Source organism: Symphalangus syndactylus, chromosome 17 (genome assembly GCF_028878055.3).
Source record: "Symphalangus syndactylus isolate Jambi chromosome 17, NHGRI_mSymSyn1-v2.1_pri, whole genome shotgun sequence".
NCBI lineage: Eukaryota > Metazoa > Chordata > Mammalia > Primates > Hylobatidae > Symphalangus > Symphalangus syndactylus.
In genome coordinates, this window is record NC_072439.2 from 23,336,161 (window position 1) to 23,356,414 (window position 20,254).

The 20,254-nt window shown below is 51.9% G+C and overlaps 1 protein-coding gene across 2 annotated transcripts in view; it reads left to right on the forward strand.

Moving 5' to 3' along the window:
- Positions 1 to 169: 169 nt before the first annotated feature.
- Positions 170 to 20,254, forward strand: part of MAP4K1 (mitogen-activated protein kinase kinase kinase kinase 1) — a 30,429-nt gene continuing 10,344 nt past the window's right edge. The window contains exons 1-22 of one of the 2 annotated variants that reach the window (XM_055250970.2): positions 170 to 554; positions 726 to 783; positions 907 to 997; positions 2,079 to 2,143; positions 3,892 to 3,947; positions 4,045 to 4,092; positions 4,256 to 4,298; positions 4,388 to 4,460; positions 5,598 to 5,729; positions 7,034 to 7,096; positions 7,207 to 7,288; positions 8,300 to 8,416; positions 8,651 to 8,729; positions 10,150 to 10,208; positions 10,287 to 10,330; positions 10,408 to 10,455; positions 12,119 to 12,161; positions 12,599 to 12,761; positions 12,838 to 12,920; positions 16,403 to 16,487; positions 17,769 to 17,845; positions 17,937 to 17,997. In XM_055250970.2, coding sequence (XP_055106945.1) covers positions 456 to 554; positions 726 to 783; positions 907 to 997; positions 2,079 to 2,143; positions 3,892 to 3,947; positions 4,045 to 4,092; positions 4,256 to 4,298; positions 4,388 to 4,460; positions 5,598 to 5,729; positions 7,034 to 7,096; positions 7,207 to 7,288; positions 8,300 to 8,416; positions 8,651 to 8,729; positions 10,150 to 10,208; positions 10,287 to 10,330; positions 10,408 to 10,455; positions 12,119 to 12,161; positions 12,599 to 12,761; positions 12,838 to 12,920; positions 16,403 to 16,487; positions 17,769 to 17,845; positions 17,937 to 17,997 — 1,669 coding nt within the window. In that variant the 5' untranslated portion in view covers positions 170 to 455. The remainder of the gene's footprint in view (positions 555 to 725; positions 784 to 906; positions 998 to 2,078; positions 2,144 to 3,891; positions 3,948 to 4,044; positions 4,093 to 4,255; positions 4,299 to 4,387; positions 4,461 to 5,597; positions 5,730 to 7,033; positions 7,097 to 7,206; positions 7,289 to 8,299; positions 8,417 to 8,650; positions 8,730 to 10,149; positions 10,209 to 10,286; positions 10,331 to 10,407; positions 10,456 to 12,118; positions 12,162 to 12,598; positions 12,762 to 12,837; positions 12,921 to 16,402; positions 16,488 to 17,768; positions 17,846 to 17,936; positions 17,998 to 20,254) is intronic. The other variant, XM_055250969.2, reaches the window with a different exon arrangement.

Sequence of the window (20,254 nt, forward strand, 5' to 3'; positions counted from 1 at the left end):
ACGCATGTACACTGCATAGCCATCCCTGTGCAGACCTGCCGCCTTCGGGTTGTGGCCAAACCTTCAAGCACCCAGCAGAGGTTTAGACACTACCTAGGAGACCGGGGCGGGGGTTCTAAGGCACCCCCCTCCAACCCAGTTACGATTAAGATCATTTGCATCACATTTACATCCAGCCCTGAGCCTTGGAGGTTGAGGATGGTCCCTTGGGTCCCAAGACAAGCTGCCCCTCAGAGGCTCTCAGAGCCCAGGGGACGGCGCGGGGGGAGGGAGGTGGAGCCCGTTGCACAGCCGTGCAGTGCAGCTGGGGCAGGAAGCGAGAGTGGGGAGGGGGGAGGCCACAGCCCGCGGAGGGAAGGCGGGTGCAGGGCTTCTGGGGACGGAGGGAGGTGCCAGAACTTGAGCCCTGAGGCCCTGCTGGCCCCTGGGCGCAGGCCCAGCTCCGGCCCCCAGGGATGGACCTCGTGGACCCTGACATTTTCAATAGAGACCCCCGGGACCACTATGACCTGCTACAGCGACTGGGTGGCGGCACGTATGGGGAAGTCTTTAAGGTGAGGAAGCCCCTCTGTCCCCAACACCCTCAAACCGGTGACCTTTAAGGCGAGGCCTCGGTAGGGAGGAGGCTGCAAGAGGGGGTCCCAGTCCTTGACCTTGACTCAGGGATGCTGTGGACGGACTCTGGCAAATGGAGCCTGCCTGACTGCCAACTTCCCCTTTGCAAGGCTCGAGACAAGGTGTCAGGGGACCTGGTGGCACTGAAGATGGTGAAGATGGAGCCTGGTGAGGAGGGAACATGGAGCTCCTTCCCCACATCCCCACCTTCGCCTCCTGGGACAGTGGGGTCACCTCCCCTGTAGCTCTCTCCCCGTGCGAGCTGCCTCTTCTCTCCTGCCCTCCTCACAGATGATGATGTCTCCACCCTTCAGAAGGAAATCCTCATATTGAAAACTTGCCGGCACGCCAACATCGTGGCCTACCATGGGAGTTATCTCTGGTGATGAACCTCAGACCCACCCTGGCACCCAGCCCAGCCCCTAACCCAGAGCCCCCATTTCTTGACGGGGTACCCTCAGTTCTTTTCTTTTCTTTCCTTTTTTTTTTTTGAGATAGAGTCTTGTTCTGTTGCCAGGCTGGAGCGCAGTGGCATGATCTCAGCTCACTGCAACCTCTGCCTCTTGGGTTCAAGCAATTCTCTGCCTCAGACTCCCGAGTAGCTGGGATTACAGGCGCTCACCACCCCGCCTGGCTAATTTTTGTATTTTTGGTAGAGATGGGGTTTCACCATCTTGGCCAGGCTGGTCTTGAACTCCTGACCTTGTGATCCACTGGCCTCAGCCTCCGAAAGTGCTGGGATTACAGGTGTGAGCCACCGCGCCTGGCCTTGGCACCCCCAGTTCTAACCTTGAACTTCCATTTCTCACCATAACCCGACCTCCCATCCTGGACCCCCATTTTTGACTGGGCTAACCCTACCCTGATCCTCACTCCTAAGTCCCACTTTTCTGACCAGAGCAGCCTCTAATCTAATCTCCAGTCTAGAATTCCCATTTCTGACCAAGAGTACCCCAAACTGATCTCTTCATAGTAACTGAATTTGAAATCAACTCCCTTGAAACGAAGCTCTCATCATTCTGCCCTTTGGCTCACCCAGTTTCACTCTCTCCTCCTTTAATATAAACTCATAAATTCCCTGATCCCCAAATTAATATTCCAGATGCCCCAATAATGACCTCTGCTCCTCAGAACAGGTGCCCTGGGCCCCTCTGTCCTCTCCAAACCCCCACAACCCGTGAGATCTCCTAGGTTGGCGTGGGACGGCAGTGGGGTCCCGCCCAAAGGCCTAGATTTGAGTTGACTTGCCCCGGAACTCACATTTCCTCTCTGAGCCTTAACTTCCTTGTCTGTAAAATGGGAATGAAACAACCTCACTCTGGTCGACAAGGAGAGATGGAGTGATGAGAGCCATTACATTAAAGTTCTTACTGAACTAGAACAAGACAGAAGCAAACTAGGGGCTTTCCTGCAAATTATAATGTATTACTGCTATTATTATTCTTACTCTTGAACCACTGCAGGTTGCAGAAACTCTGGATCTGCATGGAATTCTGTGGTGCTGGTTCTCTCCAGGACATCTACCAAGGTTAGAGAAAGGACAAGGGGACCCAAGCACCCCTCCCACCCCCACACCCCCACCCGACCCAAATTCACCTCTTCCGTCTCTGTGTGTGTATCTCATGGCAACTGTCTTTCTGGGCCATATTTCAAACTCCTGAGCTGAGCTGATCCTCTTGCCTTCAGCTGCCGAAATGCTGAGATTACAGGCTTGAGCTACTATGCCTGGCTTTTTTTTTTTTTTTTTTTTTTTTTTTAACTATAACTGCTGGGCCTGGTGCGGTGGCTCATGCCTGTAATCCCAGCACTTTGGGAAGCCGAAGTGGGCAGATCGCCTGAGGTCGGGAGTTCAAGACCAGCTTGGCCAACATGGTGAAACCCTGTCTCTACTAAAAATACAAAAAATTAGCCGGGTGTGGTGGCAGACGCCTGTAATCCCAGCTACTCGGGAGGCTGAGGCAGGAGAATCGTTTGAACCTGGGAGGCGGAAAACGTCTGATTCCTTCCAGCCCTAGACCTCAAATGTTAGAAAAGGAAGAACTTCATTGAGAAGTCCTCAGGAGGGAAACTGAGGCCCACAGAGAGGAAGTGAATCCCACAGCTGGTCTGTCAGACCTGATGTCTGGCGGCCTCTGTCTGTCTCTCTGCCTCGTCACCCTCTGGGTGTTGTTCTTCCCTCGTCACCCTCTGGGTCTCTCTCTAAATCTGTCTGTCTCCCCACATTTTGGCCTCTGACCTCTGTCTTTGTCTCATTTTTTTGTTGTTTTCAATCCTGTTTCTTCTATATGTCTCATGTGTGATCTGCCCCCGTTTCTCTGTCTCTGTCTCTGTGCCTTTCCTTATTTTGCAAAGTCACATCACGCCCCTGCTCAGAGCCCTCCTACAGCTTCCATTTCTCTCGGAGGAGAAGCCCAGACTCCTCATCAGGGTCCACCCCAGGCTGGCTGATCTCACCTCCTCCCACTTTCCTCCTCCCCCTCCACTCCACCCCACCCCCTTTGCTGCTTTCCAGACCCACCAGGGACTGTCCCACCTGGGGCCCTGCACTTGCTGTGGCTGGTCCCATTCAGAGTGGGAGCCCTCATGTCTTCACCCGCTGTCACCTTCAGAGAGCAGCCCTGACTGACCACCTCTGTGAAATGTCGTAGCCCCTCCTACGCGCACCTTTCTTGCTTTAGGTTTCTTCTTGTTGTCTATCGGCGTCTGAGGAACTATATCATATTCTACTTATTTATCTTGCTTACTTTCTTTCTTTCCTTCTTTCTTTCTTTCTTTCTTTTCTTTTTTTTTTTTTTTTTTTGAGACACAGCCTCCTTCTATTGCCCAGGCTGGAGTGCAGTGGTACGATCTTGGTTCATTGCAACCTCCACCTCCTGGGTTCAAGCGATTCTCCTGCCTCAGCCTCCTGAGTACTTGGGATTACAGGCATGCACCACTACGCCTGGCTAATTTTTGTATTTTTAGTAGAGATGAGGTTTCACCATGTTGGCCAGGCTGGTCTCGGACTCCTGGCCTCAAGTGATCCACCCGCCTCGGCCTCCCAAAGTGCTGGGATTATAGGCATGAGCCACTGCGCCAGGCCTATTGGCCTCTTTTATTTGCATTGCTGCCTCTTTCTGTCACTGACCACCCCACCATCTCCCCCTCCCACTGGTCCCATCCTGTTTCCCCTCTCCCTATGGCACCCTCTTAGCTGGTGTAGGGGGGGCAGGACTCCCCAGCCCAGGTTCCCTGGCTCCCATCCAACGCCTGGCCTGGCCGGGGTGACCTTTGCAGTGACAGGCTCCCTGTCAGAGCTCCAGATTAGCTATGTCTGCCGGGAAGTGCTCCAGGTAAGGAGAGGCCTGGGGATTCTGGCGATGGGAGGGGAGGGGGGCCCCACTCCAGCCCCCAAACACTCACAGTCCCCTTGTCCACCCTTCTCCCCAGGGACTGGCCTATCTGCACTCACAGAAGAAGATACACAGGGACATCAAGGTGGTGTGGGGGTGCAGGGGTGCTGTTGGGGGGTGGGGCCCAGGAGATGGGAGTGGCATTTCGGGGGCTCAGGGATCAGGGTAGTCTGAGCTGTGGGGTGGAGTGGGGTAGCACTGGGCTGGGGAGAGTCTCTGCAGCCTCCCATACCCCCTATCATTCCCAGGGAGCTAACATCCTCATCAATGATGCTGGGGAGGTCAGATTGGGTGAGTAAGGCTGGGGGTTGAGCAGGGGGGCTGATGGGGGTCCAGAAGTGCAGTGGACCCCAGATCACTATGTCTCCCTCTGCTTCCAGCTGACTTTGGCATCTCGGCCCAGATTGGGGCAACGCTGGCCAGACGCCTCTCTTTCATTGGGACACCCTACTGGTGAGTGGCGCCCAGCGGGCAGCTACGGGTGGAGTGGGGGTCAGTAGTTTTTCCCACCCTGGTTTCCTGAGATCCTCCTTCCTGGCTCCATTCCCCTGCCTCTTCCTTTCTCCTTGGAAGATTCTTTCGTTCTCTCTGGGTGTCTCTCGAGTTTTCCATTTCTCTCTCTCTCTCTGTGCCCTTTTCTGCCCGGTGCTCTCGCTGTTTGTGTAGATTTTTATCCTGATCTCTCTGTCCCTCCATATCCATTTCTGTCTTTTTCCTCTAGCTCAGTTTGCATCGCTCTCTGTCTCTTTGTTTCTGTCTCTCTCACTCTCCGTCTCTGCCTCTCTGTCTTTTCATTTTGTTTTGTTTTTAGAGACAGGGTCTCACTCTGTGGCCCAGGCTGGATTGCAGTGGCATAGTCACGGCTCACTGCAGCCTAGAACTCCTGGGCTCAGGAGATCCTCCCACCTCAGCCTCCCAAGTAGCTGGGATCACAAGTGTGCACCATGACACCTGGCTAATTTTTAAAATTTGTGTAGAGATGGTGTTTTTTTTTGTTTTTGTTTTTCATTCTTTTTTTTTTTCCTTGAGACAGAGTTTTGCTCTGTTGCCCAGGCTGGAGTGCAGTGGCATGGTCTCGGCTCACTGCAACCTCCACCTCCCAGGCTCAAGCAATTCTTCTGCCTCAGCCTCCAAGTAGCTGGGATTACAGATGCCTGCCACCATGCCCGGCTGATTTTTGTACTTTTAGTAGAGATGGGCTTTCACCATGTTGGCCAGGCTGGTCTCGAACTCTTCACCTAAGGTGATATGTCCGCCTTGACCTCCCAAAGTGCTGGAATTACAGGCAAGAGACACCGTGCCCAGTCAAGATGGGGTCTTGATAAGTTGCCCAGGCTGGTCTCAAACTCCTGGGCCTAGGCCATCCTCCTCGCTCAGCCTCCCAAAGTGCTGGGATTATAGGCGTGAGCCATCACGCCCGGTCTGCATCTCCGTCTTCATCTGCCCGTGTCTGTCTTTACTCCTGTCCCTCTGTCTCTCTGTCTGACTCTCTGTGTGCTGCGTCTCCCCTCAACTCTTTCTCCTTCTCTGCCCCTCCTTCCTTTCCTGTCCCCATGCCACCTCTGGCTCTCTGAGCATGTCTGCCCCCAGGATGGCTCCAGAAGTGGCAGCCGTGGCCCTGAAGGGAGGATACAATGAGCTGTGTGACATCTGGTCCCTGGGCATCACGGCCATCGAACTGGCCGAGCTACAGCCACCGCTCTTTGATGTGCACCCTCTCAGGTAGGCAGGCATGGGGTCCCTAGGCCCAGAGATCCTGTCCAGCCCTGGCCCGAAGCCCACCCTCAGCTTCCGCCTTCCATCCCAGGAACCTCCAATTCAGGGATCACCACTTGAGCCTACCTTGGCACGTGCTGCAGCTCTATTTTTTAAATTTAATTTAATATTTTATTATTTTTTATTTTTTATTTTTAAAGACAGAATCTTGCTCTGTCGCCCAGGCTGGAGTGCAGTGGTGCAATCTCAGCTCACTGCAACCTCCATCTCCCGGGTTCAAGCTATTTTCCTGCATCAGCCTCCCGAGTAGCTGGGACTACAGGTGTGCACCACCACGCCCGGCTAATTTTTGTATTTTTAGTAGAGACGGGGTTTCACCATGTTGGCCAGGGTAGTCTCGAACTCCTGACCTCAGGTGATCTGCCCACCTCGGCTTCCGGAGGTGCTGGGATTACAAGTGTGAACCACCGCACCCAGCCTATTTTTTTATTTTTATTTTTATTTATTTATTTATTTTCGAGATGGAGTCTCACTCTTGTTGCCCAGGCTAGAGTGCAGTGGCACGATCTCAGCTCACTGCAACTTCTGCCACTGGGGTTCAAGTGATTCTCCCGCCTCAACCTCCCAAGTGTGGGATTACAGGTGCACGCCACCATGCCTGGCTAATTTTTGTATGTTTTGGTAGAGACGGGGTTTCACTATGTTGACCAGGCTGGTCTTGATCTCCTGACCTCAGATGATCCACTTGCCTTGGCCTCCCAAAATGCTGGGATTACAGGTGTGAGCCACCACGCCCAGACATTTTTAAAATTAATTAATTAATTATTATTATTTTTAGAGACAGGATCTTGCTCTGTCACCCAGGCTGGAGTGCAGCGGCACGATCGTAGTTCACTTCAGCCTTGAATGCTGGGGCTCAGATGATCCTCCTGCCTTAGCCTCTCACATAGCTGGTCCTACAGACCCACATTGCCACACCTAGCTATTTAAAAAAAAATTTTTTTTTTGTCTCACTGTGTTGCCGCAGCTGGTCTCCAACTCCTGGGCTCAAGCTATCCTCCCGCCTTGGCCTCCCAAAGTGTTGGGATTACGGGCATGAGCCACCGCACCTGGCCTTGCCATAGCTCTATCATGCCATAAATGGCTTCCCTTAGGAGAGGCACCCTGGTGCACTGTAAAACCTGAACCTCACTTCCATGCTGTTTCTCACTTTGCCCTCTGCTGACTGCAATGCTACTAGGAACCCCTCAAGCCATGAGGTCTGGCCCCCTTGAGGGTCTGAACCCCATGTCCTTTCCCTACCATTCTAGAGTTCTCTTCCTCATGACCAAGAGTGGCTACCAGCCTCCCCGACTGAAGGAAAAAGGCAAATGGTAGGAGACAGTGACAGGAGGGAGGGTGAGCGAGGGCAGGGCTAGGGCTGGGTGGCCTGATGGGAGGGTCTCTGGTCCCCTCACCCAGAACCTGGCTTCTTCTTCCCAAGGTCGGCTGCCTTCCACAACTTCATCAAAGTCACCCTGACTAAGAGTCCCAAGAAACGACCCAGCGCCACCAAGATGCTCAGTGTAACCCTCCCTTCCTCAAGACCCTCAGCCCAGGATTCCCTGGGGCCTTCCACAACTCCCGAGGACATGGATAACTTTGTTCCATGGAGTCCCCGTGGGCTTTCCAAAGTCCCTAGTGCCTCAGAATTTCCCAGGACCACCCCCCACCACCAGAGACCCTCTGGGTTATACCCCAGACCTTTCCCAAATACCCTGAGTTGCCGAAACTGACAAATTCCCAAACGACTCAAGACCTGTTCCTGAGTGTCCTCTTGAATACCCAGGGAACCACAGTCTCTTCCCAGACAACTCCGGAATTCTCCCAGCCCCGCTCTGAGAAACCTAAATTCTTCTAATTCCTAAAAATTTCTTAGACTACCCCAGGTCGGCTGAGCATGGTGGCTCACACCTGTAATCCCAGCACTTTGGGAGGCTGAGGCAGATGGATCACTTGAGGTCAGGAGTTTGAGACCAGCCTGGCCAACACGGTGAAACCCCGTCTCTACTAAAAATACAAAAATTAGCTGAGCATAGTGGCGCACACCTGTAATCCCAGCTACTTGGGAGGCTGAGGTGGGAGAATCGCTTAAACCTGGGAGGCGGAGGCTATAATGGGCCAGGATCGTGCCACTGCACTCCAGCCTGAGTGACAGGGCGAGACCCTGTCTCAAAAAAAAAAAAAAAAAAAAAAAAAAAATTAGCTGGGTGTGGTGGCACGAGCCTGTAATCACAGCCACTCGGGAGGCTGAGGCAGGAGAATCAATTAAGCCCAGGAGATGGAGGTTGCAGTGAGCCTAGATTGTGCCACTGCACTCCAGCCTGGGTGACAGAATGAGACTCTGTCTTAAAACAAAACAAAACAAAACAAAAAAGAATACCCCAGGCCTCTGAGTTCCCTGGATTTCCCCGCCCTCTCCCTCCACTGGCACCTTCTCCCCAGCTAGATTCCTTTAGTCCGGTCCCCAAGGCCCTGTACCAGCCCTCTCTGTCCACACCATCCCTCTGGATACGGACACCTCTTCCCTCCCCCAGCATCAACTGGTATCCCAGCCTGGGCTGAATCGAAGCCTGATCCTGGATCTTCTTGACAAACTGAAGAATCCTGGGAAAGGACCCTCCATTGGGGACATTGAGGATGAGGAGCCCGAGGTGAGAGCATTGGCTGACAAGAGCACTGGGGACCTATCGGTCTTTCTCAGGCTGTGCCCGCTGCCAGCAGTCCCTTCCTGCTGCCTCTCTTGGGGGGAAAACAGGGAGGGAGGATGGGGAGCTTGGTAAAAGGCTGTGTGCCCAGAGGGTTACAGGAGAGAGCAGATGGACCCCGGGCAGGGTAGGAGGCTGCCTGGGGGTCCTGAACCCTGACGTGGCTGCCCCTCTGCCCAGCTACCCCCTGCTGTCCCTCGGCGGATCAGATCCACCCACCGCTCCAGCTCTCTGGGGATCCCAGATGCGGACTGCTGTCGTGAGTAGAGAATCCTTATGTTTGGGGACACCTGGCCCTATAATAGACCTAAGAGACCCCCTTCCCCTACCCTCAGGCCTCCAGAGACCCTCAGCATCATCTGATCCTATAAGAGACCTCAGACAATCTCATCAGCACCTGACCTACAAAATGACCATAGAGGCCAGGCACAGTGGCTCATGCTTGTAATCCCAGCACTTTGGGAGGCCAAGGTGGGCGGATCATCTGAGGTCAGGATGTCAAGACGAGCCTGGGTAACATGGTGAAACCCTGTCTCTGCTAAAAATACAAAAATTAGCCGGGCGTGGTAGTGCACGCCTGTAGTCCCAGCTACTTGGGAGGCTGAGGTGGGAGGATCGCTTGAACCTGGGAGGTGGAGGTTGCAGTGAGCCAAGATTGCGCCACTGCACTCCAGTCCGGGTGACAAGAGCGAGACCGTCTCAAAAAACAAAACAAAACAAAACAAAACAAAAGCAAAAGCAAAATGACCATAGAGTTCCCAGGGAGACCTCAGAAATCTCATCAGAACCTCAACACTCAAACGGATCCTGAAAACACCCTGTAACTACATTGAGCCTCCAACTTCCTGATCCCAAAGCTTATTTATTTATTTTTTTGTGACAGGATCTTGCTCTGTCACCCAGGCTGGAGTGCGGTGGCGTGATCACAGCTCACTTAAGCCTCAAACTTCTTGGGCTCAAGGAATCCTCCCACCTCGGCTTCCTGAGTAGCTGGGACTACAGGCTTATTCACCACACGTGGCTAATTTTTTTTTTTTTTTTTTTTTGAGACGGAGTCTCACTCTGTCGCCCAGGCTGGAGTGCAATGGTGCGATCTTGGCTCACTGAAACCTCTGCCTCCTGGCTGGGTTCAAGCAATTGTCCTGCCTCAGCCTCCCTAGTAATTGGGATTACAGGCACGCACTACCATGCCTGGCTAATTTTTGTATTTTTTTCAGTAGATACGGGGCTTCACCATGTTGGCCAGGCTGATCATGAACTCCTGACCTCAGGTGATCTGCCCGCCTCAGCCTCCCCAAGTGCTGGGATTACAGGCGTGAGCCACCGCGCCCAGCCACTTGGCTAATTTTTAATCATTTTTTGTAGAGATGGGTTCTCGCCAAGTTGTCCAGGCAGGTCTCAAACTCTGGGTTCCAGCGATCTGCCCACCTCAGCCTTCCGAAGTACTGGGATTATAGGCATGAGCCACTGCACCCCGTCTTGATCCCAAACTTGACCCCCAAATGAAGTCCCTGTAATCCAAGACCCCTTTCCCCAAGGGACAGTTCCCTGAGATCATTTGCAGTCCCTACGATCCTGACTGCAACCCCCCTGCCAATTCTACTCTTTCTGTTCTTAAACCCATCTCAGTACCCCTTGCCCCCAGCTCACAGCGGGTTATCTTCCCCCACCCACCCTAGGGCGGCACATGGAGTTCAGGAAGCTCCGAGGAATGGAGACCAGACCCCCAGCCAACACCGTGAGATGCTGTCCCCCCACTCCCCACCACACTGCCTGCTTCCCTGAGGCCACTGCTGACCCTTTTCCTACCTCACAGGCTCGCCTACAGCCCCCCCGAGACCTCAGGAGCAGCAGCCCCAGGTCAGGGACCCCAGGGAGGATGGGGAGGGGGCTGGAATGTGGACAAGGCCCCAAGGCTCATACCTGTCACCCTTCAGGAAGCAACTGTCAGAGTCGTCTGACGATGACTATGACGACGTGGACATGTAAGTGAGGCCCTGCCTGCAGCTCCACAGGCCCCACCTCAGCCCCCACCTTCCTACAAGCCCCTGATGTGACCTTTCCTCCACTCCTGACCCCGCTGCACCCCTGCCTTTCTTCTAGTCCCGAGCCCTAAGCCCTGATTAGACCCTCGATGCAGCCCCTCTGCTACCTAGGCCTTGTTCCCTAACCCCACCTCCCTTAACCCTTCACCTCCAACCCCTGATCCCCAACCTGATCCCAGTTCCAGCTCCCACTTTCCTTCCACTTTTTTTTTTTTTTTGAGACGGAGTCTCGCTCTGTGGCCCAGGCTGGAGTGCAGTGACGTAGTCTCAGCTCACTACAACCTCGGCCCCCCGGGTTCAAGCGATTCTCTTGTCTCAGCCTCCTGAGTAGCTGGGATTACAGGCGCCTGCCACCACGCCCGGCTAATTTTTTGTATTTTTAGTAGAGATGGGGTTTCACCATGTTGGCCAGGCTGGTTTCAAACTTCTGACCTCATGATCCGCCCACCTCAGCCTCCCAAAGTGCTGGGATTACAGGCGTGAGCCACTGCACTTGGCCTCCTTCCATCTTCTTATATAATCTTTGACTTGACCCTCAACGTCAGCCCCCCACCTGCTCTCCACCCCAGAGCTGACCCCAGTTCCTTCTAGAATGTGCTGCTGCTCCAATCTCTGACTTGACCCCACCTGTCCTCCATGACCCTGGACCCTCAGCCACATCCCAGTCTCAAACTCCTCCCGAATGTCACTCTCACCCCAGACCCACCCTCCAGCCTTCAGCCCCAGCCCTCGGCCAGCCTTCAGCCCCAGCCCTCGGCCAGCCTTCAGCCCCAGCCCTCGGCTTTTCCTGCCTTTTTGCCTGCCCTCAGGCTGAACCTTGGCACCTGGAAATCTCCCAAAGGCCAGATGCTGAGCCCCAGATCCAGACCCAACAGTCAGCCCAGGCCCCCATATTCCCCAGCCCACAGGCCGAGCAGGCTCCAGGTGCGCGCACTCGCTCCACTCATCATGTGCGACAGCCTGTGTGCCAGCACAGGGAGAGCAGGGCCACGGCGCTGATGTCACCTGTGTTACTAGGTGGTGTAAAGGTGCAAAGCTGTAGTGCACTGTCAGCACTCCACCTCCAAGAGTTGCTGTTACTGTTATTAGTCTTTTTTTTGGAAACAGGCTAATCATTTTTTGTAGAGATGGGGTCTTGCCATGTTGTCCAGGCTGGTCTCAAACTCATGATTTGTTTTGGCACCAAGGCTAAGTGCAGGAGTGTGGTGATGGCTCACTGCAGCCTCCACCTCCCAGGCTCAAGCAATCCTCCCACCTCAGCTTCCTGAGTAGCTGGAGCCACAGGCGCACCTGCCACGCCTGGCTAATTTTTAATTTTTTTTCTAGAGACAAGGTCTTGCTATACTGCCCAGGCTGGTCTCGAACTCCTGGGCTCAAGCCATCCTCCTGCCCTGGCCTCCCAAAGCACTGTGATTACAGGCATGAGCCACCATGTCCAGCCTGGTTATTAATCCTTTAATCCTCAGCTCCAGGCAGAACCAGTCATCCCTTAATCCTCCTCACCTCAGACCCCAGTCCCAGGCCTCCAGCCCAGAACGATGCCATCTTCCCCAAGTCCTTGTTCCCCAGCCCCCCAGCTATTTAACCCATCTTTGTGTTTCAGCCCCACCCCTGCAGAGGACACACCTCCTCCACTTCCCCCCAAGGTAAGGCCCTGGACCAGAGCTGGGAGGCTGGGGCCTCAGGGCCACGGGGGGCCAGGAGGCCAGGTCCTTAGATGCTGGGCTACTGGGCTCTCCAGGGCAGGGAAATGGGGAGACCAGGATGATGGCTACATTGGGATCTGGAAGTGGCATCCCTCACCCTCAGGGTGGGATTCAAAATATTTAGCCTCTTGGACACTGGTCAGTAGCTGGTCCTAGGAAGCCCCTGCTATATCCAGCATTAGCCCATTCGTTTCTGAAGTGTGTTGATGTCCGGGCTGGGGATGTCAGGGGAAGGCTGGAGGGGGCACAAGATGTTATAGGGGAGGGTCAGAGCCACGGCTGTTAATTCTGGTGGAGGCAGGGACTTGAGTTGCAAAAGGGTGCCCTCTCTGAGATCATCTGATGTATTTCCCCACGCTCCGTTCCTGTCTCCAAAGCCCAAGTTCCGTTCTCCATCAGACGAGGGTCCTGGCAGTATGGGGGATGATGGGCAGCTGAGCCCGGGGGTGCTGGTCCGGTGTGCCAGTGGGCCCCCACCACACAGCCCCCGTCCTGGGCCTCCCCCATCCACCAGCAGCCCCCACCTCACCGCCCATTCAGGTAATGGGACAGGCTAGGGTGGAGGGTGGGAGGGTTGGGGGGTCTTGGGGGCTGATTTTCTCCTAACCCCTCTCAGAACCCTCACTCTGGAACCCACCCTCCCGGGAGCTCGACAAGCCCCCACTTCTGCCCCCCAAGAAGGAAAAGATGAAGAGAAAGGTGAGGTTCAGGTCTGCTGAGGACTTGCACCTCTGGACGGGGCTGGGGATGCCTGGTGGGGTGGGGAGGGGGTGGCAGGACTGACAGTAACAACAGGTGACATTTGTTGAGTGCTTCTCTGTGCCCTACACTGATCTCCTGTCATTACATGGCATAAAGCTTCATTGAGTGAAGAAGATATCACAGAGATATTATCCCCCATTTCACAAATGGGGAAATTGAGGCACAGAGAGGGTAAGTGGCTTACCCAAGGTCATATAAATACCTTTGAGGAGGCTGAGGCAGGATTGTTGTTTCTGCTTTTTTTTTTTTTTTTTTTAAAGACGGAGTTTTGCTTGCTGCCCAGGCTAGAGTACAGTGGCGCGATCTCAGCTCACTACAACTTCTGCCACCCTGGTTCAAGTGATTCTCCTGCCTCAGCCTCCGGAGTAGCTGAGATTACAGGCAATGCACCACCATGCCCGGCTAATTTTGTAGTTTTAGTAGAGGCGGGGTTTCACCATGTTGGTCAGGCTGGTCTTGAACTCCTGACCTCAGGTGATCCACCTGCCTCGGCCTCCCTAAGTGCTGGGATTACAGGCATGAGCCACTGCGCCTGGCCTGCTTTTTTTTTTTTTTTTTTTTGAGACGGAGTCTCGCTGTGTCGCCCAGGCTGGAGTGCAGTGGTGCAATCTCTGCTCACTACAAGCTCTGCCTCCCGGGTTCACGCCATTCTCCTGCCTCAGCTTCCCCAGTAGCTGGGACTACAGGCGCCCGCCACCAAGCCCGGCTAATTTTTTGTATTTTTAGTAGAGACGGGGTTTCTTTTTTTTTTTTTTTTTTTTTTTTTTTTGAGATGGAGTCTTGCTCTGTCGCCCAGGCTGGAGTGCAGTGGCGCGATCTCGGCTCACTGCAAGCTCCGCCTCCCGGGTTCACGCCATTCTCCTGCCTCAGCCTCCCGAGTAGCTGGGACTACAGGCGCCCGCCACCTCGCCCGGCTAATTTTTTGTATTTTTAGTAGAGACGGGGTTTCACTGTGTTAGCCAGGATGGTCTCGATCTCCTGACCTCGTGATCCACCCGCCTCGGCCTCCCAAAGCGCTGGGATTACAGGCGTGAGCCACCGCGCCCAGCCGAGATGGGGTTTCACCGTGTTAGCCAGGATGGTCTCGATCTCCTGACCTTGTGATCTGCCTGCCTTGGCCTCCCAAAGTGCTGGGATTACGGGCGTGAGCCACGGTGCCCGGCTACTAAAAATTTAAAAAATTAGCTGGGTGTGGTGGCACACACCTATGGTCCCAGCTACTGGGGAGGCTGAGGTGGGAGGATTGCTTGAGCCCAGAAGTTAGAGTCTTTTGACGAGATCCATCAAAACCTCCATGAGTCACTACCACATATGCAGTTGCCCAAAGAGCCAAGATCTCAAAAAATTTTACCTCTCATAAAGGGAGATGTACAAAAAGAACATCTCTTTATTCAGGAAGTTTCACTGTTTTTACGTACACGCATAATGCCTACACACATAGTCAGTGTTGTGATAATGCACCTTTGTGGGATCAAATTTGCCAAAAAATGCATAAAATGAATGAGAACTCTCTAAAGTCTTTTTTTTTTTTTTTTTTTTTTTTGAGATAGTATCTCACTCTGTCGCCCAGGCTGCTGGAGTGCAGTGGCGCGATCATGGCTCACTGCAGCCTTGACCTTGGAGACTCAAGCAATCCTTGCACCTCAGCCTCCCTAGTAGCATTTGGCCAATTTTTTTTTTTTCTGAGATGGAGTCTTGCTCTGTCATCCAGGCTGGAGTGCAGCGGTGCTGTCTGGGCTCACTGCAGTCTAAGCAATTCTCCTGCCTCAGCCTTCCAGATAGCTAGGACTACAGGCACCCACCACCATGCCCAGCTAATTTTTGTATTTTTAGTAGAGATGGAGTTTTGCAATGTTGGCCAGGCTGGTCTCGAACTCCTGACATCAAGTTATCTGCCAGCCTCGGCCTCCCAAAGTGCTGGCATTACAGGCGTGAGCCACTGTGTCCGGCCCAGCTTGGCTAATTTTTAAAAAAATGTTTTATAGAGGCGGGGTCTCACTATGTTGCGCAGGCTGGTCCTGAACTCCTGGGCTTAAGTGATCCTCCCACCTCGGCCTCCCAAACTGGTGGGATTACAGCCGTGCCTGGCTGGCTACTGGCTAAAAGTATGTATAATTTATACCTCCAGTACTGGAAATGATTCAAAGATGAAATACATAGCATAGTGAATCATATATATATATATATATACATATACATATATACATACACATACATATACATATATATACACACATACATATACATATATACACACATACATATACATATATACACACATACATATACATATACATATATATACACACATACATATACATATACACACACATACATATACATATATACACACATACATATACATATATACACATATATATACATATATACACACATACATATACATATATACACACATACATATACATATATACACACATGCATATACATATATACACACATACATATACATATATATATACACACATACATATACATATATATACACACATATATATACATATATATATATACACACATACATATACATATATATATATATATATATATGCTGGTCAGGCACAGTGGCTCGTGCTTGTAATCCCAGCACTTTGGGAGACCAAGGCAGGCGGATCACCTGAGGTCAGGAGTTCGAGACCAGCCTGGCCAACATGGCAAAACTCTGTCTCTACTAAAATACAAAAATTAGCCAGGTGTGGTGTTGTGTGCCAGTAATCCCAGCTACTCAAGAGGCTGAGGCAGAAGAATTGCTTGAGCCCAGGAAGTGGAGGTTGCAGTGAGCTGAGACTGCACCACTGCACTCCAGCCTGGGCAACAGAGTGAGACTCCATCTCCAAAAACAAAACTGATAGCTGGGAGTGGTGCCTCACGCCTGTAATCCCAGCACTTTGGGAGGCTGAGGCAGGTGAATTACATGAGGCCAAGAGTTCAAGACCAGCCTGGGCAACATGGCGAAACTCCATCTCTACTAAAAATACAAAAATTAGCTGGGTGTGGTGGCACATGCCTTTGGTCCCAGCTACTCAGAAGGCTTTGGCACGAGAATCAGTTGAACTTGGGAAGCAGAGGTTGTAGTGAGCTTAGATCATGTCATTGCATTCCAGCCTGGGCAACAGAGCGAGACTCCATCTTAAAAAAAAACAAATGCTGATGATTTAGGATAGTGGAGGAAAAACTAAAAAAAGAAATATATAACAAAAAAAACCCAAAAACAAACTGAAAAGAAAACTCAATATATGAAAAAGTGTATTACAGGGATAGATTATGGGAAATTGCACCAAGGTAAGAGGCAGGATTTGAACCTTGGCACTCTCGCTCCAGAGTCGTAACCACTGCCCCTTCCTGTTCCCTGCTCTCTTTGCCGGATCTGCTGCCTGGCCCCGCGGCGACCTGCCCAGGGATGCGCCCTTCTGGTAAAGTTATTCAATGGCTGCCCCCTCCGGATCCACAGCACAGCCGCCTGGACACATCCCTCCACCAAGGGTGGGCATTCTGGAGGGCCAAGGAGATCCCGCAGGGAATGGGGGAGCAAAAGTAGGGATGGGGAGGAGCCTAAGGAAGGCACAAAGGCAGGGACAGGGAGGAGCTTAATGGAGTTGGGGTGTGGCCAGGCTGAAACAGGGGCGGAGCTTGTCCTTACACTCAGGATTTGGTGATCAAAGATGCATAGAGGGGAGCCAGGTGCGGTGGCTCACGCCTGTAATCTCAGCACTTTGGGAGGCTGAGGCGGGTGAATCACTTGAGGTCAGGAGTTCAAGACCAGCCTGGCCAACATGGTGAAACCTCATCTCTACTAAAAATACAAAAGAAGCTGGGTAGGCCGGGCATGGTGGCTCACACCTGTAATCCCAGCACTTTGGGAGGTGGAGGCAGGCGGATCATTTGAGGTCAGGAGTTTGAGACCAGCCTGGCCAACGTGGTGAAACCTCATCTCTACTAAAAATAGAAAAATTAGCCAGGCGTGGTAGCACGTGCCTGTAATCCCAGCTACTCAGGAGGCTGAGGCAGGATAATTGCTTGAATCCAGCGGGTGGAGGTTGCAGTGAGCCGAGATCATGCCACTGCACTCCAGCCTGGGCAACCAAGCAAGAGTCAGTCTCAAAAAAAAAAAAAAAAAAAAGATGGGTAGAGGGATTAGTTGTTAGTTGGAGAGTGAAACTAGGAATATTGGAATTCAAGGGCCAGGAGTGTCAGAATATAACAAAAAGGTTAGAGTTTGGAGCACAGGAAAGATGGACAGCTGGAGGTTAATGATAGGGAGACTGCGAGTAGCATTTTGGGGTGAGGAATTTTAGAGATTAGGATGCAGCCGGAAAGGGACAGAATCTAGAGTTCAAAGAGATGAAGACAAGGTCAGTGTTAAAGGAACAGGTCACACTGGACAGAAAAAGTCCTATTTGGGGGTGTCTGAGTTTGAAGATCAATGTTAGGATTGGCATTAGGGTATCAGAATTGGAGAGGAAATCAGAGGACTATTTTGGGGGGCAGGTCTAAGGTTGGGGTCAGTTTGGTTCAGAAGACAGTTGGGCAGAGATGAAAGAACCACCAGAATATGGGTAGTCAAAAGGAGGGAGAATGAGACTGGCTTGAGGGACCGTCCGCTCTGGCTTTGTTTGGGGAAACAGAGGCTGGGAGTATTGGTTTGGAGAAAGAATAGAGGGTCAGAGCTGGGGACAGAGTGTCAGTGTTTGAGGTCAGACAGGTGGGGATCTGGGAGGTCCCTGAGGATGAAGTCGGTCCCAGCGTCCTTGTCTGTGCCTCCAGACCAGCACCTGCTCCTGGGGGCAGAGGAAGGCATCTTCATCCTGAACCGGAATGACCAGGAGGCCACGCTGGAGATGGTGAGGAACCATACCAGGCTAGGGCAAGGGCAAGGGCGGGAGTCGCGAGTTGCTGGGGTGTCACCAGAGCTATCTCTCCCATTCCCTGCAGCTCTTTCCTAGCCGGACTACGTGGGTGTACTCCATCAACAATGTTCTCATGTCTCTCTCAGGTCTGGCTGTGGGTAGCAGATGGGATGGGGTCGGAGGTTAAGGGGTCAAGGGTTTGGGGGCTGGGAAGTAGATGGGCACAGCTGAAAAAAACTTAGACTGCTTGGTCACGAAGTCCTAGGTTCAAATCCCAGCCACTTTTTCACTGTGCTCCCCAAGCCTCAGTTTCTCCATTTGTAAAATGGGGTTCACAATAGTCCTCACCTCTCAAGTCAATTTTGAGGGAGTTTCTACAATAAATTAGTCTTTTTTTTTCTTTTTTTTGAGACAGAGTCTCGCTCTGTCGCTCAGGCTGGAGTGCCGTGGTACAATCTCAGCTCACTGCAACCTCCGCCTCCCAGGTTCAAGTGATTCTCATGCCTTAGCCTCCTGAGTAGCTGGAATTACAGGTGTGCACCACCACACCTGGCTAAGTTTTGTATTTTTAGTAGAGACAGAGTTTTACTCTGTTGGCCAGGCTGGTCTCAAACTCCTGACCTCAGGTGATCCACCTGCCTTCGCCTCCCAAAATGCTGGGATTACAGGCATGAGCCACCACACCTGGCCTTAAATTAGTCTTTTTTTTTTTTTTTTTTTTTTGAGACCGAGTCTCACTCAGTTGCCCAGGCTGGAGTGCAGTGGCATGATCTTGGCTAACTACAACCTCTACCTCCTGGGTTCAAGCAATTCTCGTGCCTCAGCCTCCCGAGTAGCTGGGACTACAGATGTGAGCCATCATGACTGGCTATGTTTTTTTAATTTTTTTTAATATTTGTTATTTTTAGTAGAGATGGGGTTTTACCATGTTGGCCAGGCTGGTCTCAAACTCCTGACCTCAGGTGATCCACCTGCCTCGGCCTCCCAAAGTGTTGGGATTACAGGTGTGGGCCACCGCATCTGGCCTAAATTAGTCCTTTTTTTTGTTTTTTGTTTTTTTTTTGAGATAGAATCCCACTCTGTTGCCCAGACTGGAGTGCAGTGGTGAAGTCTTGGCTCACTGCAACCTCCGTTTCCCAGGTTCAAGCGATTCTCCTGCCTCACCCTCCCGAGTAGCTGGGATTACAGGCACCTGCCACCAGACCCGGCTAATTTTTTGTATTTTTAGTAGAGACAGGGTTTCACCATGTTGGCCAGGCTGGTCTCGAACTCCTGACTTCGTGATCCACTCGTCTCAGCCCCCCAAAGTCCTGGAATTACAGGTGTAAGCCACCATGCCCAGCCCTAAATTAGACTTTAAATAGCTTTCATGTTCAGATAACAATCAGAACTTATTCTACACTTTACTAAGATAGAGTGAGCAAGTTATAGATTTAAAAATCTGGACCGGGTGCAGTGGCTCATGCCTGTGATCCCAGCACTTTGAGAGGCCAAGGCAGTAGTACTGCTTGAGCCCAGGAGTTCTAGATCAGCCTGAGCAACATAGTGAGACCTCGTCTCTACTAAAAATTAAAAAAAAATTAGCTGGGTGTGGTGGCACACACCTATGCTTCCAGCTACTCGGAAGGCTGAGGTGGGAGGATCACTTGAGCCCATAAGTTAGAGGCTGCAGTGAGTCATGATCACGCCACTGCACTCCAGCCTGGAAGACAGAATGAGACCCTGTGTCTCAAACATAACAATAAATAGGCCGGGTGCAGTGGTTCACACCTGTAATCCCAACACTTTGGGAGGCCGAGGCGGGTAGATCACCTGAGGTCAGTAGTTCGAGACCAGACTTGCCAACATGGTAAAACCCCGTCTCTACTAAAAATACAAAAATTATCCAGGCATGGTGGCGCATGCCTCTACTCGCAGCTACTTGGGAGGCTGAGGCATGAGAATTGCTTGAACCTGGGAGGCAGAGGTTGCAGTGAGCCAAGATTGTACCACTGCACTCCAGCCTGGGTGACAGTGTGAGACTGTCTAAAATAATAATAATAATAATAATAAATAAATGAAATAATTTCTAGTTTTGGGGGAAACACCAAGCCAAATGGGATTCATAAGTTAGTGAAAGCCACATCTGTGATGACAAACTAGAAGATTTTCTAGATGTGTGTCTTCTAAAACTTTGTAATATGTGTAACTTCATCTGACTGGTTACGTGTCCAGAGTTTCTGATACGGCTACAAATACCACGAGGGTAGGGAACATATTTATTGTGCTCATCACTGTTCACCAGAGCCAAGCACAGCAGGCCTGGCCTACAGTGGGCGTTCAATCTATGTGGAGTGAGAAATGAATGAATGAATGAATGAAAAGTACTTGAGACTTGCAGGCTTGGGAGTTTCAGACAAAGGG